Source organism: Lytechinus variegatus, chromosome 14, assembly GCF_018143015.1.
Source record: "Lytechinus variegatus isolate NC3 chromosome 14, Lvar_3.0, whole genome shotgun sequence".
In the NCBI taxonomy this organism is placed as follows: Eukaryota; Metazoa; Echinodermata; class Echinoidea; order Temnopleuroida; family Toxopneustidae; genus Lytechinus; species Lytechinus variegatus.
The window spans coordinates 28,784,699-28,802,461 of record NC_054753.1 but is presented as its reverse complement, the minus strand read 5'-3'; the positions used below and the strand labels follow the sequence as shown (position 1 = coordinate 28,802,461).

The 17,763-nt window shown below is 36.1% G+C and overlaps 1 protein-coding gene across 1 annotated transcript; it reads left to right on the top strand.

Annotated features, from left to right (window-relative positions):
• Positions 1 to 5,378: 5,378 nt before the first annotated feature.
• Positions 5,379 to 17,566, top strand: LOC121427346 (tubulin beta chain-like). Its single transcript, XM_041623694.1, has 3 exons — positions 5,379 to 5,559; positions 14,781 to 15,116; positions 15,727 to 17,566. Exons 1-3 carry the CDS (start codon positions 5,503 to 5,505, stop codon positions 16,669 to 16,671), a joined length of 1,338 nt encoding a protein of 445 aa, XP_041479628.1. The 5' UTR covers positions 5,379 to 5,502; the 3' UTR covers positions 16,672 to 17,566.
• Positions 17,567 to 17,763: the final 197 nt, after the last annotated feature.

Here is a 17,763-nt window from a genome sequence, read left to right as displayed (position 1 = left end):
TTTTGTGAAAACAGTCGTCATGAATATTCATTTGGTGGGCTAATGATGTCGCATCCCCACTTTCCCGTTTTCTTATGTTTATACATAAAATCATATTTGTCATTATTTCATACTTGTGTGAATAATACGTCTTGTAATAATGAATAATGAAATAAATTGCAGCACTAAATATCTAATGCACTAAATCAGTTATCAATCCAATTTTTCTAGTTCTTGGAAGAAAAAGTTGAATAAACCTAATTTCATATAATAAAATCTAAAAGAACAAGTGGAGATGTGACATCATCAGCCCACCGAATGAATATTCATGACGACTGTTCTCACAAAATATTTCTAAACTTTAAAATACAATAACTTTGTTATCCGATTTTGATGAAATTTTCGGTATTTTTCTCAGTGAATTGTACATTATAAAGCTATAAATACTTTCAGCCCGGACAATCCCTTTAACAGCCGAATAGAATGCTCTTTGTATTTAGCCCGCACTACTACACAGAGACTTACAAAATCCCCATTCCCTCCCCATTAATCACAAATGTTTAAAATCCATTTTTATCATGGCGCATTCACAATGGAGTTCACTTATCTCATATCTCTGAAATTGTCGATTCCAAAACATGACTGTGCTAAAATTTCGTTACCGAGGCACGCGCTCCCCGGCCTCTTAAAACACAATATGTACTCCAGTTACACAACCGGTTCCCATAGTTAAACCTTGAAGGAATGAATTTACATTTATTGGTTTTTAAAGGTCTCTCCATGGCAACACGGTGCTCTCTGGGCCAGACACAAACAAAGGAAACAAAAACCACCAACCCATGAATCCAACCTGCCAACGTGTATTCCAATACGTGGAGATTTCCTTTTTTATGGACTCTAATTTAGTGGGTGGTTTCGTTATAAAGGAAATCCTCAATTCTATGAAGAAAAAAATGAATAGCAGAGGATAAACAGAAATCAATCAACGTATTCAGGAAGAAAATGAATCCATGTTTTTCCTCTTTCATAACCGACTTGTCCTTCGCCTAAGAAGTTTTCTACTTATACAGGAATATATAGATAACGATTTAGCCATATGTATATTCATATACGCGGTCTAGCTACTTTCGATAGAATGAAATGCCCGATTAAAGAGCACTGCTCTGAAATACACAAGGAAAATAACTATACACGAGAAAAGAATTTAGAATGTTTTACAACCCAAACGTATTCATAGGTGATATTAAAAACTGAAGAATGACCATTCACAATTAGACGACCTATAAGAAATGACAAATTTTCTTTTAGAATGAACAGTCCTAATTAAACCACTGTGCTTCAGTATTTGATGATGAAGATTAGTTAACCTTACTTGAGTGTTATAGGGGTGGTTTTTCTTCATCGAAATGGAAAATAAATTTTCGAGGTGTATTATTGATAAAGAAAGAAAAAGAACAAAAAACACTATAAATTAGAGGTGTGATAAGTTTTGTTCAGGGCAGCCATAAGTATTAAAACAAGACTTGACATGAATTATGATTATGTTTTGGGGTTAGGGTCCAAGTAGTACCCTTCTTGTTTGCCTTCTTCTTTGTGATGTATTTCCTAAGGCCATTATCTTTGGTTTCATGTACCCTGATTGTCAAGTAAAAGAATTATAAAAAAAATAAAAAGATAACGAAACTTCCAAGGCTATTACTAGATAACCGATACATTTCTACCCAGCAGAAATTCAAGGAGGTCCCTGGTAAACTGCATCCCTTGACTTAAAAATAACATAATGCAATTCAAGGCAAATGCAATTTCGACACAGCAGAAAATGCAATGCAGTATGTGCAACGAACGAGGAAGTACTTCACGCAATGCCGTCACCGTCTTATGATACATGTATGCTACAATATTCGTATGTATGCATACTATGCCAAGCTTATAGTTCATACCGACAATGGCAGAAGGGGGCAAGTAACAATGTGATGTAAAAAGGTAACGCTGCAACTGACAGCACTTATACAACGCTAATAATATTCCTTCTTGCCTGATATATCTCATGGCAGAATGAGTGCTCGTGCAAATCTGACGCAGATGAGAACACTCTCCAAAACCACGTGGCGTACACAAGGGGGCAGGGGGCTGGTCGGGGGGCTGGTTCCCCAAAGGTTCCACGATAAAAAAAAGAGAGAGGAAAGAATTAAGGTAGGAAGAGTGAAATAATATCATCTTTTGAAAGATTTAGACTAAATAACATTTCAGTTTTAAAGAGGCCCAATTTTTCGCTCACCCGCAAGTTTTTTTAAATTTTGCCCACAATCTTGGTTCATTAATGGCACAAAATGATGTGAAAATAGCCGATCACTCAAATGTACTAGTTGCATATGTGACTTGCTGTCTTTTGCCATTGAAACGCATTATTTCAACAGTAGGCCTGCATGACATGGTCGTGCAGTATGAATACAGATGCATGGATATGATGTCTGAAATGTTGGCTCGTACACCAATAATTAATTGGTTTATGACCAATATATGACGAAGATATTCCATAAACAATGACAAATGATCCTTGACTCACTGCGTCTCCTGCTTAATATCTGACGGTGTTACTGTTCTGTGCATTTGGCACTGCAAGTTTAGGCCTATATTACTTGATGGTGTGCATATAACACACTGCGGAGATGGGGGGGGGGGGCTCGGCCCCTTCTGACCTCATATTCTTTGCCTCCTGACATTGAAACATAACTGTCCCTATATATCCGTTTCTCGTTTACTCGAATTAATGGATATCAATGTCTTGTCTAATAACACACCCGAGTATTGAAGTAGGCCTATACTGATTGAAAACTGCTACATGTACTTTCATTCTTTAGACATGTTAGAGAGGATGTAGATGTTTATTTTCTTGTGATATTAAAACCACATTTCTTCCTACTCATAATTCTGATAATTATACCCTGATAAAGATCTTGTCCAAAGAATAAATATTTTGCAAGTGGCGTATATAAAGGGGGGGGGGGTTGGGGCACTTGACGCCGAAGAGCTTTACGACTAAGAAAGCAAACGATAAAAAGAAGCTGAAAAAGAATGGGAAAGGAAAGGGTGAATATTATATTGTCTAAATATTACATATGCCTAAATATAAACAAATTATAAATATTCTAAATATGCTGTCACAAAATGAATTTTCAGTTAAAAAGGTTAATTTTATATCATATGCCGAATATTATGGCAAAATCTATCACAAAATTATTTTTCGTTAAAAAAAGTGAACTTGGCTCCCTGAACGTTTAAAAGAATTACCCAAGCATGCCAAGTCCAGTTCTCCACGGTACGTGCCCCTCAAAGATATACTTTGTCCAAAGTTGAAACGGATTAAGGGTAATGGTTTATGATTCATTCTCCCGTTGAAAGTGGCTTTAACCCGTTGGATACTGAGCCCTGACTCCCGAGACCTTAAGCGACTGGCCGGTGTCTATGGAAAACGTGTGCTATGTAGCGAAATCATTCGGCCTCCCACAGGTTAAGAAGTTTAAAAAATGATATATACCAGGGGCTGTAGAACAGGTTTGAAAGTGGGGGAGGGGGCTGACCATAGGAAGTTACAACCAGTGGGGGGGGGGGCGTTTCATGAAAGGACTTGTCGGACGTTTTATCCGACAAGTCCCATTTTATGCACTTATGGACAGTTACCATAGGAACAGTGCCTCTCAGCCAATCAAAATCATGGAAAGATGTCAGATCTGACAACTTGTCGGGTGAAAATATTGATGAAACGCTCCCCTGATGGTAATTCGGTTTCATAGTTTCTTTACACGATTATTTTTAAAAAGGTGTCTGTGTGTGTGTGTGTGTGGAGGGGGGGGGGCTTCACCTCAGCCCCCAACCCGGTTTCGCAGCCACTGTGTAGGTTCTTTCTAAATACAGTGCAGCGTTGGGTTTCGGACCCCGGACCTCGTCGTCAACAGCATTGAACCGCAGCACCAAATAATACAACACCGCTGTTGATATGTAATCTGCTAAATATAATAAGACACATGTAATACAATTTATTGTGCCAGGTGCTTCTTTATTGGATAACGATTCAACACATAATACCACAATCATGATACCAGGTTCATATTCTTTACGTTGTGATGAAATTTATTATATTTGATAATGAAAATGCATTAGCAGCCTCATAATGATTTAATCTGAAAAATAAAAAATCTAATAACAGCGACAAAGGGGAGCAGGCAGGTGGATTTTTACGTAACCCTGGGTTACTGTAGCTGTTTACTCGACCTAATATTGAAGTTCTCTTTATGTATATGTCAATAACACTGACCTAGCTAAGTTTGCACGAATTGATTAGATGGACAGATTGATTCGTTATCGATCATAAGGGATCATCTAAAAACTGCAAATTGGACTGACTGCGGTTACGACAGTTATAAATAAAGTCAGTGTGTTTTGAGGAAATTTCGAGTCATAATCCTTTTACCGTTTTCTCTGCATTTTTTCATAATCATTTTTCTTCAATTCAGATTAAAATGTGGTCCATACATCTTGAATAACTAGAAATTCAGATGGAGGTATTTGATATCTCATATGAAAATGCAAAATAAATAAGATTAATCCCGGGACATTAATTGGACCACCTTCCCCCCCCCCCCCTTCTTCTCGAACAAGGCATTACAGACGACCGTCTGGTAGATTATTGTTCTCATAATTTATTGTTTTCAAATTAATGTTAAAACATCAAATTTGTATGTATTCATATAAATTTGAGTCAAACGTTCGAACTTTTAAAGGGGAAGTTTACCCTGACAAAAAGTTTATAGTAAAAATAACAGGAAAAATAATGAAAAATATTGGCGAATGTTTGAGGGAAATTTTTCAAAGAAAAACTGCAAACTAGAACGGCAATTATTCAATTTGTGACGTCCTATGCAAAGGACTTTCCTACATGTTGTATGATAAAAAAATCAATGAAACGTAATTTTCTCAGCAATTAAAGTGGCTTTATTGTACCTTCAGCATCACAAATGATTTCTACTAAAAGACAACAAAGAATAAATCATCAAGAAACATTAAACAAATGGAATTCATGCATATAATTACATAGAATATGGGGCAATTGCTCGTTTATGACGTCACAACTAAAAAAACTACTTTCTTAATCGTTAATGGTTTTTTCTCAAATCTTCATCTATATTATTTTCCAGCTATTTTTACAACAAAGTTTTCGTCAGGGTAAATTCCTCTTTGACTGTGAATTGAAACAAAACTCCTGTCAGTCGCATATTTTTGTAGAAGGTCCCTTAGTAATTTGCATGAGACGTGACACCTTTCTCAACGACGAGGGCGCGCCGCAGCATCTCTTCGGAAAATTACGGGATAGCCAATTCCTCCGTAAAATAAAAGGGCGTGTTCTCTCTCCATCTCTTGCAGAATAAATCACTGCAGTAGATACAGCCACAGCTGCATTGGAGAAATTCCGATCATTTCCAAGTTGGTATAGGTTTCTGATTGAAACTTAAAAACAGTTCAACCATGCGTGAAATTGTGCATATCCAAGCTGGACAATGCGGCAACCAAATCGGGGCAAAGGTAAGAGCATTGTTGTGTTGATGTATTTTCCTCCTTTTAATTTCAACATAAAATCAACATGTCAGAAAATAAAACTGTCAAGACAACTGCAATGAGGCTTTATTGTATTCATCACGAAATTCGTTAAGACTTTCTTTATTTATTTAGTGATAATGGGAAACGCGTAAGTTGAAAATAATTCCATTCTTATAATTAATAAGACTTACAAATCTTTTTTTAAACAAGTGCACACCTGTAGTTATCAGTAATGCATATAGCATTTCCATTTACTTGAAAGCAGGATAAAAGAGCATTGTCGAATAAATGCCTTGCTCACGGGCATAGGTGCCGCGGCCGGGGATCGAATCCCGGACTTTCCATGTATAGCCAGGTGCCTTAGACCACTCGGCCACGGCACTTACAAATCTTGATAAAACTCAGTGTTTTTTATTATTATATTTACCTGAAAAAGGCATCTCATCCCGCATGTTATCAGTCAGAGCTTGGGCGCTTTAATTTACTTTCACAGATTTTCACGTTTTCATTTTTTTTTGTCAGGAATGCCAGAAAATTTGTCTATACCGTCTACAATGTCTCTATTGTGAATGTAACTGATTTAGAAAATCAAATTAACTGATTTGGAAGGCCGTGCATGTTTTGCGTACCTTAATCAAGTTACTTTAAAAATCCAATATTGTGATATGGTAGACTCGCATATAAATGACGCCGCAATCATGGAGATCAATAAAATTAATCAGTAAAGCCAACTGCTAAATGATATTATGTCGGTACTAAGGATTATAACAGTAGCAGCTGTAGTCATATTTGCTTAATTGCAATTAACATACATGTACTTTATGTCCCTGTCTGTATATAACTTATTAGCACATGGAGGTGTAGAAGAGAGATTTCGATCATCGTAGGTATCACTCTCCTAAACAACAGCGCATTGTGGTGTCACATGTCACATGCGCATGATTACAGTTGGGCGATATTCAGCAATTACGTTATATCCAAATGATAAAATAATATGGGTTTCTAACGAATATTCCGAAGATTCTAATTGGCATCACAATCCGGTCGGATTTGAAATTTAATGGAAAATGGTGAATATAATAAATGAATGGTGATGCTGAAAATGATACATTTACGTTTAGGTTAGAGAATGGTAGACTCGGACTGCATCGGGGACTGCATATGTGGGCTGTGGTTACGTTAAAAAATGCGGCTTGCCCATAACATGCGACAAATTGGATTGAAGATGCATCCTGGCTATAAGGAGATACCGTCCTGATTATTCATGAACATCCCGGCCGACATGCATCATTAAGATCTTGAAAAGTAATTACATGACGACCAATAAAATAAGGCTGCTGCCGTATGCGGCTAAATAGCTAGGCAGCGATCAGTGCCCGAGTATCTATCCATCACAAATCACACGTTTATTTCTGACTCATTTACGAGTGTGAATGATTAATGAATACGATGTATTTCGCTATCTCCCCGCGAGCCGGCTTGTACGAATTCACGAGGCTGGATATATGTGATCGTCAAGCAGGAATATGTGCATTGTAAATGAGGCGAGAACGTGCATTAGATTACCCGAGGAGTGAGTTATGCGATGAGTCATCATGCCCCCGTTGACTGGCAGGCTGTATAAGGCCACGCGCCACGTCAGTGCCAGCGATCAGGGCTCGCGTGACTCATCGCTCATGCGAACTGCGCATGCGCAAAGTGCAATAGTGAAATTAATGCACGGTTTGGATAATACATGTCTCGCCGATATCCATGATACTTTTCCAAACAGGGATTTTCATGTAACTTTTTCTCAAATATTTTAGCTCGCGCTGCGTGCTCGCAAAATTTATACAGTCTTCATTAGTGCCTAGTCTTGTGGAACCATTTGCTAATAGGTCCATGGTAGAACTAAAGTGTATACTTCAAACATCGGTCCGACATCGGTCTTACTCTCATAAGGAATACCCCTCCCCAACTGGCGTGCGGACGTGGGGATAGGAGGCCATGCACGCCCCCCCAAAAAAAGTTTCACAACCTAGAAAGGAGAAAAGAAAGAATTGAAAGGAAAATGGGTGACATCATGTCAAAATCAGATCACAAAATTATCAAAATGGGTAAATTCTTCGCTCGCTCGTTCGCTCGCAGCGTTTTTAATAATAATTTTCCCTCTATGCCATGTCTGGTCCGTAAAAACGTTCGGTAATGTCACACCCTTCCCCCTTCAAACTAAAAGAAAAAGAAATCCCACACAGAGAACAATATTCGTGTTAGTCATCTTCCCAACCAAGAACACAAATCGACACCCATGTACATGATGTAGGTCACAATTATTCTTGAGGAATATTTGAGAGGCTAATGAGATGCAAATAAGTGGACTTTTCGGCAATCATTTTGAGAGCATTCTTCTTCCATATCGCTAGCATTTAAAGGGGATGTTCATGCACCCTAACGAAAAGTTTGTTGTAAAAATACCATAAAAAATAATAAAAGATATTTAGTGAAGGTTTGAGGAAAATCCGGCAAACATTAGAAAAGTTATTAGATTTTTTTATGAAGTTTTTATTTCATTTGTGACGTCTTAAACGAGCAGCTGCTCCATATGTTTTGTCAGACAAAATGCATGAAGTTTATTTTTTTAATGGTTCACGATGATCATTAATTTCTTCTCTTTCCTGAGAGTGTAAGCAATGGAGGACAGTCGACCTCTTTCGCGCTTCATCGATGGTGGAAGATCTGACCGTACGGTGATACGTCGTCGAGCTCCAGCACTTTCCTGGTAGCCAGGCTCAATGTGGATTATTACAATATAGATCTATATTGTAGATTGATCACAACTAAGATCTTGATGTGATGCATTATCATTATAGACAAAATTTTAATAAAATATATTACAGCTTATAGACAATCAAGATCTAAATGAGATTTATCTTAGATTATTAATAATAAGTTTTTAATGAGATGCATTTCTGGTTATTCACCATCAAGATCTTATTTGAATATATTGTTAATTGATCACTACCAATATCTATATTGCAGTTTAATCACAAACAGGATCTTTGAAATGTATTTTCATTTTAAGATTTTTTACTTTTACAACCGAGATGTGTTTGGTAGATTGACAACAACCAGACTCTAATTGTAGATTGATTAAAGCCAATATCTAACATGTCTAATGGCATTAAATAATTCACAGCCAGCATCTTATTACAGATTGAACACAGTCAAGATCTCTACTGAAGATTGATCCAAATCAGGCTCTTGAATGTGGATGTTTTACAATTAAGATCTATATTGTAGTTTGATCACTACTAGATCTTGATGTGATGCATTATTAATAGTGATTGTTCACAACCAAGATCTGTATTGCAGTTTGATCACATCTAAGATTGATCACATTGAAGATCGATCTCATCCAGGCTCTTTAAATAATGTGGATTTGTTACAATAAAGATCTACATCGTAGATTGATCGCAACTGAGATCTTGATGTGATGAATTATCCTTATTGATTGTTCACAACCAAGATCTTTATTGTAGTTTAATCACAACTAAGATCTAAAATACTTGGTTCACAACCTGGAGTTTATTTAGACGCACTATAAAGATGGTTCACAACCAAGATCTTTATTGTAGTTTGATCACAACTAATGATCTAAAATACTTGGTTCACAACCTGGAGTTTATTTAGATGCATTATATAGATGGTTCACAACCAAGATCTTTTCGAGATTTTCTGTAAATTTTCCACAGCCAATATGTAATTGAGAAATATCTTGGATTGTCCACAATCAAGTTCAATTGAAATATATCGTATGATTTGTGGCGTTCTCATTGTAGTCCTGGATGTACTTTAATATTATAATTTGATGCCTTTTTGGACTAAGATAACATAAATCCAATCAGCATTTTAAATGCATTGTACATGTCATAGATGCCATAGAAAATACTGCATTTGCTTGTCAGCATTATCATGTTTTACTCATGCTTAAATCTATTCACGAATTCACTTGTCATGCTTGTGAACACAATGCGTGACGTATTCAGGAATCTAAAATAAATTCTTTGCTCTACTTTAACAGCTTTAATTATTATTAATATATTCCGTCTCATTGAGTGACCAAATGTCTAATTAGAATCAAATATGTACGATCATCTGAATTTTTTGAACAGTTAATTAAAGAGACTCCTGTAAATACCCACCCCCTTCCAAACACAAATAAGTGTGTATGTTCATTATGACTCTAATCACGCTTCCCCAAACTTGATTTTATTTGCTTGCATAGATACTGAGTAGGCCATTACATTTTTTTGAATAGCATTTCTCGTGACATCATACTCATCTAATTTCTATTTCTGGCTCTTTGTTTACAATTTTGTTCAAGCAGGTTCCTACTAATTATGCAGAATAATACCAAAGGGAATTTCTAAAATAGCTTAGTCTATACAAGCAGGGGTTAACCGCCGCCGTTTCACAATTTCGCTTATCTCAAACATGCTCTACTTAAATGTTATGTTTTCATTTCATGTCATGTTTTCTTTTATTTCTTTTTCCCATATCATTGTCTTCTTCTCATCACTTAGTTATATCTCACTACACACATGCATTGCACTATCTAGTCCCTATTTCCAAATGTTGGGATCCTTATCTGGCTTGCTCAATTTGAATTTGAAAGTATTTATAACTAAAAATATTTATGTAGTATTGGGATTCGTTCCTCAGTCTCTCTTGCGTTAGCAACAGAATTTCCTTTCAATTCTATTGACGACGACGAGTTTTTGCTCCAGCTTCATGCAGATAGGAAAATCACTAGAGCTATACATAATCCCGAATACGACAACAGCATCTCTTATGATTTAAACACAAACTCAGAAGAGTTGTCCCTTAACTTTGATGACAATGACCCAGTACAACAGTTTGCTTCATCTAAATACTATACGGTAAATGAATACAAATCAAATAGTTTGAACAATGTAAATGAAAACACGTTTCTTTTACATTTAAATATAAGGAGCCTGAACAAGAATTTTGATCAGTTTGATCTACTTCTAGAACATTTTAATTCACATAATAGCCCTATTATTGGTCTGACTGAAACGTGGCTCCAACACTCTAGTAACTCTCTTTTGAATATTGATGATTATTATTTACTCACAAACAACAGACATAATAGACCAGGAGGCGGTGTTGGCATGTATATACCGAACCGACTAGATTACTCTTGTTTAAAAAATCTTACCCACATGAATGACAGTCTTGAATCACTTTTTATAGAGGTTAAAAATAAACACAGTAGGAATGTAATAATAGGGGTGATTTATCGTCCTCCTCAATGTCCCCATGATGATTTCTTAAGAGATATCCAAAACATTTTACTAAGTCCAATTATTCAAAATAAACACTGTTTCTTAATGGGTGACTTCAATGCCAATTTGTTGCAGTCCAATGCTCAAAGATTTCCTCACGATTTTCTTGAAATGATTCTTTCGGCTTCTTTTTTACCTACCATAACTAAACCTACGAGAGTAACACATTGATCTTCCACATTAATTGATAACATTTTTACTAATATGCAAGATATGCCTTTAGAATCAGGAATCGTTATTTCTGATATATCAGACCATTACCCTATTTTCTGTAGAACTACTCTTTTAAACACACGAGATGAAAGTCGTAATTCTAAAATAAAAACTCGATGTTTAAATGCCAGAAATTTAGAGCGCCTGAATGAAAATTTAAGTACAGTTAACTGGCAACAAATTTATGATTCTGAAGACGTGAATGAGGCTTACAATAATTTTATTGATATCTTAAAGGATAAATTTGATATTTGTATACCATTTAGAGAACGAGTGAATAACTATAAAAAATACCCTAGATCTCCATGGGTGACTAAATCTATCTTAAGATCTATAAACCGGAAAAATAATCTGTTTTATAAATACAAAACTAATCCAAATAATAAGACTCGTGAAAAATACACTCGATATAAAAATATTTTGACCAATTTACTACGACAAGCGAAAAAACATTATTATGCAATGCAATTTGAGCTTAATAAAAATAACATGAGAAACACATGGAAAATAATTAACAGAACATTAAACAGAAACAGTAAAACGCAAAATATTATCAAAATTAAATCAGAGACTAACGATCTTATTGAAGAACCTCAAGCAATAGCTGAGATTTTTAACTCGTACTTCTCTCAAATTGGAGAAAAACTTGCTGAAAATATTCCGACAACTGGCAGTAAATTTGATAATTATCTGGGGAATAATAACCAATCTTCTTTGTTTTTTGTCCCTACTGACCGTGAGGAAATTATCGGTATAGTGAATAGGTTAGAAGGAAAGAAAAGCTCAGGACACGACGAAATTGATAACTGTCTCCTCAAATCCATAATCTTAACAATAGCGACTCCGCTGGCCCACATTTTTAACCTATCACTCACTAGTGGCATTGTACCAAATAACATTAAAATTGCGAAAGTAATCCCGATATTCAAAAAAGGAGACACATCTGAAACAAAAAACTACAGACCAATATCACTGTTACCATCCTTATCCAAAGTTTTGGAAAGGATCGTATTTATTAGAGTAACAGACTTCTTAAACAAACATAATATTTTTTGCGAATCACAGTTTGGCTTTCGAGCAAATCACAATACAACTCAAGCGGTATTGAAATGCATCGATACATTATCACATGCCGTTGATCAACATTTACATACAATTGCAATATTCCTGGACTTTTCCAAGGCTTTCGATACAATTAACCATGATATCCTATTAGTAAAGTTGTCACACTATGGTGTTAGAGGGAAAGCCTTGGAATGGTTCAGGAATTATTTATCGAATAGAAAACAATTTGTACAAATAGATAATCACAGTTCTGCATTGCGACCAATAAATTGTGGAGTTCCACAGGGTAGTATACTAGGTCCCTTGTTATTTATAATATACATAAATGACTTTTATAAATCTTCAGATGTTCTATCTTTCATTTTATTTGCAGACGATTCGACCTTATTTTATTCCCATGCGAACCAAAACACACTATTGTCTACTATAAATCGTGAACTGAGACATGTAGTTGAATGGGTTAAAGCAAACAAATTATCCCTTAACATCCTGAAGACAAACTTTATGTTATTTAGTAACACTTTGCAAAATCTACTTGGAGACATCCTTTTGGACGATACTGCTCTAAATAGGGTCTCTTCAACTAAATTTTTAGGTCTCATGATTGACGATAAATTGAAATGGAACATTCATATTCAAAATATATCCAAAACTATATCAAGGAACATTGGTATAATGAATAAAATAAGACACTTTTTTCCAAAATCAACACTTTTTACACTATATTCCTCCCTAATACTTCCCTATCTGAATTATGGAATAATGACATGGGGTAACGCCAACAAATATCTTACAGACAAAATTCTCATCTTACAAAAGAACATTATAAGAATTATACATAATGCTCCTCCTCGTTCTCATACTAACAATTTATTTTACAAGTCAAATATTTTAAAACTTCCAGATCTATTTCTTTTTCAAACAGGGCAATTTATGTACAAATTGAATTCAAACGAACTCCCAAACATATTAATTAACATGTTTACAAAAAATAACGCCATTCACAATTACCCAACAAGACAATCACTCCGTTTTCACCTTCCCCGTACCCGCACTCAACTCGCACAAAAAACAATTTCCTTTTACGGTCCTAAATACTGGAATACACTCAGTCACGACATCATTAACTCCGTAAGTCTGAACTTTTTTAAAATCAAGCTAAAAAAGCACATTCTCGAATCTTATAGAGTAAGTCCAAATTGAGCGCTCAGGACCCAACTTCTCTCTTTCTCTCTCTCTTCTTTCCTCTATGTCCTTCCCTTTCATCTGCCATCACCCTTATCCCCCCCCCTTCATTCTCTTTCATCCACACAGGTGCACCAGTCTTTCTTCTCGGTTATCTATCTTTTCACTTTCATCCATCATTTCTGTATTCCATCACAATAGCTTTCTTACGATTTTTTTTCTCGTTCTTGCATTTATACTTATACCTACAAACCTGTCTTTTAACTTATTCTTTGAGGAATCCACACTCAACAAGCCCTGCTTTTTAGTGGATCCCTCCATTTCCTCAACATTTATTTAAATAGTAAAGATTATATAATGATTATATTGTTCTGTGTCTATTGTATATATTTACTTATATATGCCACATTGTCATACTGTATATACTTGCATATTCATTTATATCTTTGTAATGATTTCTTTTGCTGTTAAAATTGATTTGAGTTGAAATGAAATAAACCAAACTGAAACTGAAACTGAAACTGAACCATTTTTTCAGGGGCGACTGTGGAATAATTCGTCTATTGATTTGATGAAGGTTCAATAAGGTCCCCTCTTTTTGATAATGTCATTTATTTTTTTTTTTCAAATTCATGATACAGGGGAAGATGCTCGTATATGACGTCACAAATAAACGAAATAGAATATTGATAACATTATTAATCTTTGATGAATTTTCCTTAAGCATTTACCAATATTTTTCAAACATTTTTTCATCTGCAATTTTTACAATAAACATTATGTCAGGGTGAACTTCCCCTTTAATCTGAATGGCAGATTCATAATAGGATATGGTGTTGACTGTAGCAGGCTTCTGAAGTAGTGCGCTTGTTATAATTAGCGACTCTGCAATATTGGTCCTTTGATTAAACTACCATCATGACCATGACCGTGGTTGATGATTAAAATGCAACAAATATTTTGACGGTGTATCTCCCATACCAGCTGAGCGATGACTATGGCACGTCATGGGAGAATAAATTAAAATATCATTGCACTGTAGATGTTTTGTTTTTTTAATTTTTTTTAACGAATGACATTTATCTTAAAAATGAAAAATATATTTCCACAAAGTGAATCGTAACTGTCTAATATGTCTAAGAAATCATTCGTTAGAAATTTATTTCACTTAGATAAAATGTATTTCGCTTTTAAAAAAAATGTTTCTTTTCATAAAAGAAAATTTTTTACACTTTCACAAAAATATATACGCTTCTAACGAAATTATATTTCACTTTTTCACAAAGATATATTTTGCTGGTCTCAAATATATAATTTATGTTTTTAATAATATATCTGCCATATCTAGCAAGATCTTTGGAAATTCTTATACACATTCTTTACATCTTATCTTTATAGTTCTGGGAGGTGATCTCTGATGAACACGGCATCGACCCTACCGGTACCTACCATGGCGACTCTGACCTCCAGCTCGAGCGCATCAACGTCTACTACAATGAGGCTACCGGCGGCAAGTACGTTCCCCGAGCCGTGCTCGTCGATCTCGAGCCAGGCACCATGGACTCGGTCCGGTCAGGTCCATTTGGTCAGATCTTCAGACCAGATAATTTCGTCTTTGGCCAGAGCGGAGCAGGGAACAACTGGGCCAAGGGTCACTACACAGAGGGCGCTGAACTTATCGATTCTGTGCTAGATGTTGTCAGGAAAGAAGCAGAAAGCTGTGACTGTCTTCAGGTATTTTCAACGATGATATCCTCCACTCAATTTCTTACATTGCACTCATTTTTGGACATGTTAGATTGTGAACCATATTTTAATTTCAAGTTACTTCATGATCCATTGTTTATGGATGGCGATTTAAGCTCACAAAATACTTACAATGGCCCATCGCCTTCCGATGGCTCTGAGAATAGGTCATAGTTTAAACATGGTAGTCATGAATATTGTGCAAATGAAGGGGATGAGAGGGCATGATTCATCATATAAATTATTGGCAAGTTATTTTTTGAGACCAAGTATTTCCTAAGATTCACAATCCTAAAACATTTTATAAACAAGTGACAGCTGTAATTGCTGAAATGTTTGTCCATGAAATATGTTGAACATAATTAATGGACGAATTAAATAAACAACATTACAATATTGCTAAAATCAAATTGAAATTGAATACCTAGATAAAATTTTAAAAATATGGATAATGAAATATTTCTGAAAGGGGTCTAGGTTTTAGGAAGTTCCAAGTGGTAAAGGGGATTTTTAAAGAATTCATACAGAACCTAATTCTCGACCGTTTCATTGAAACACGCTACTAGCTGTGAAATTGCCGTTTGCTTTGTTTGTACAGGGATTCCAACTGACCCATTCGCTTGGCGGAGGCACTGGTTCTGGCATGGGAACCCTTCTGATCAGCAAGATCCGTGAGGAATACCCAGACCGCATCATGAACACATTCAGCGTGGTGCCATCTCCTAAGGTATCTGACACAGTTGTTGAACCTTACAACGCTACCCTATCCGTCCATCAGCTCGTAGAAAACACAGATGAATCTTTCTGCATCGACAACGAAGCCCTCTACGACATCTGCTTCCGTACCCTGAAGCTCACCACACCCACCTATGGTGATCTGAACCATCTTGTCTCTGCAACCATGAGTGGTGTCACAACCTGCCTCCGATTCCCTGGCCAACTCAACGCCGATCTCCGCAAACTTGCCGTCAACATGGTTCCCTTCCCACGTCTTCACTTCTTCATGCCTGGCTTTGCTCCTCTCACTAGTCGTGGTAGTCAGCAGTACCGTTCCCTCACCGTACCCGAGCTTACCCAACAGATGTTCGATGCCAAGAACATGATGGCTGCCTGTGATCCTCGACATGGACGCTACCTGACCGTTGCTGCAATCTTCCGCGGTCGTATGTCCATGAAGGAGGTTGACGAACAGATGCTCAATGTCCAGAACAAGAACAGCAGTTACTTCGTAGAATGGATCCCAAACAATGTCAAGACCGCTGTCTGTGACATCCCTCCCCGTGGTCTTAAGATGGCTGCCACTTTCATTGGCAATAGCACCGCCATTCAAGAACTTTTCAAGCGTATCTCTGAGCAGTTCACCGCTATGTTCAGACGAAAGGCCTTCCTTCATTGGTACACTGGTGAGGGTATGGACGAGATGGAGTTCACTGAAGCTGAGAGCAACATGAATGACTTGGTGTCTGAGTATCAGCAGTACCAGGACGCCACCGCAGAAGAAGAGGGCGAGTTTGAAGAGGAAGAAGGGGAAGAAGAAGCATGAGCGCATGTTTATTATAAAGCATAATGATTGTAAAACTCAATATTGAATATCTATATACGTTTTCATGTAAAACATTTTATTTAAATGAAAGTACTAAAGTATGCCCATCATGACTTCGGAGATCTTCTCCTTCTTTCATCAGTAACATGAATCAACGCTTTGTTTCAACGCGCCCGGAACGTAATCACGTAAACTGGTGAATGTCTTCGTTCTCTTGTTCTTTTCCAATTCTCTCTTTCTCGAATTGTCTTCTCGATACTTCAATATTTCATCATTCAATAGTCATGTGGCTGATTTCTTTTACAGTACTTGAATGTCTAAAGATTTTTATTTTACAGATTGTTCACTATTTATATATAAATTAAACTTTGCTTTTACAAATTGCCAGATCACATCGATATACTGCTTATTATATAGTTACATCTATCGATGTTTTAAGTGCATGAGGTAATATATTGTAATGTATATTGTAAACAACGTTTGCCCTGTGGTGGGAATAATGTTTCCTTCATATTGTATTGATAAAGCAAATGTGCAATACGTCTTTTTTAAATCAAATCAACGTAAGACATTTTGAGTTCATTCAATAAAATTATAACACTTAAATTTAAAAGGTTATAAAATGTTATTGATACCCACTCAAAGAAAAAAAAACTATCGTAAAACCTAAGTTTACAAAAGTAATGTTTCAGGTGAAGATTTGTATGACATAAGATTCGACCAATTATTATGAATATTAGCTTGATTGAAAACGCCAAAGGGTTTCTTTCGGCTCGAGAAAATAATCATCTTTAATCATGATGACCGTTACATTGTAAATGTCGATATTCTTCATTTCCAGTCCGTGCGGCTTCTGTCAAGTAAACACTGTGTAACTTGTGAAAATAAATGGCGATGCTTAAAACAAATAAGGTATTTATGAATGTTTATTCTTATTGGCTATGTTGAATACGCTAAAATTAAATGGGATGCGGTAATGCAGATAGTGGTACACACCAGGCCTGGTACACTCTAAGAACTTTTAACCGACCCAAAAGTTGATGAATAATGAAGAAACAACCAAACTGTTGGTTGAAAATAATACAATTCATT

Coding starts and splice junctions, on each gene's coding strand:
- LOC121427346 (XM_041623694.1), top strand. CDS start 5,503: ATGCGTGAAATTGTGCATATCCAAGCTGGACAATGCGGCAACCAAATC. Junction 5,560..14,780: donor GCAACCAAATCGGGGCAAAG/GTAAGAGCATTG, acceptor TTATCTTTATAG/TTCTGGGAGGTGATCTCTGA. Junction 15,117..15,726: donor AAAGCTGTGACTGTCTTCAG/GTATTTTCAACG, acceptor TTGTTTGTACAG/GGATTCCAACTGACCCATTC.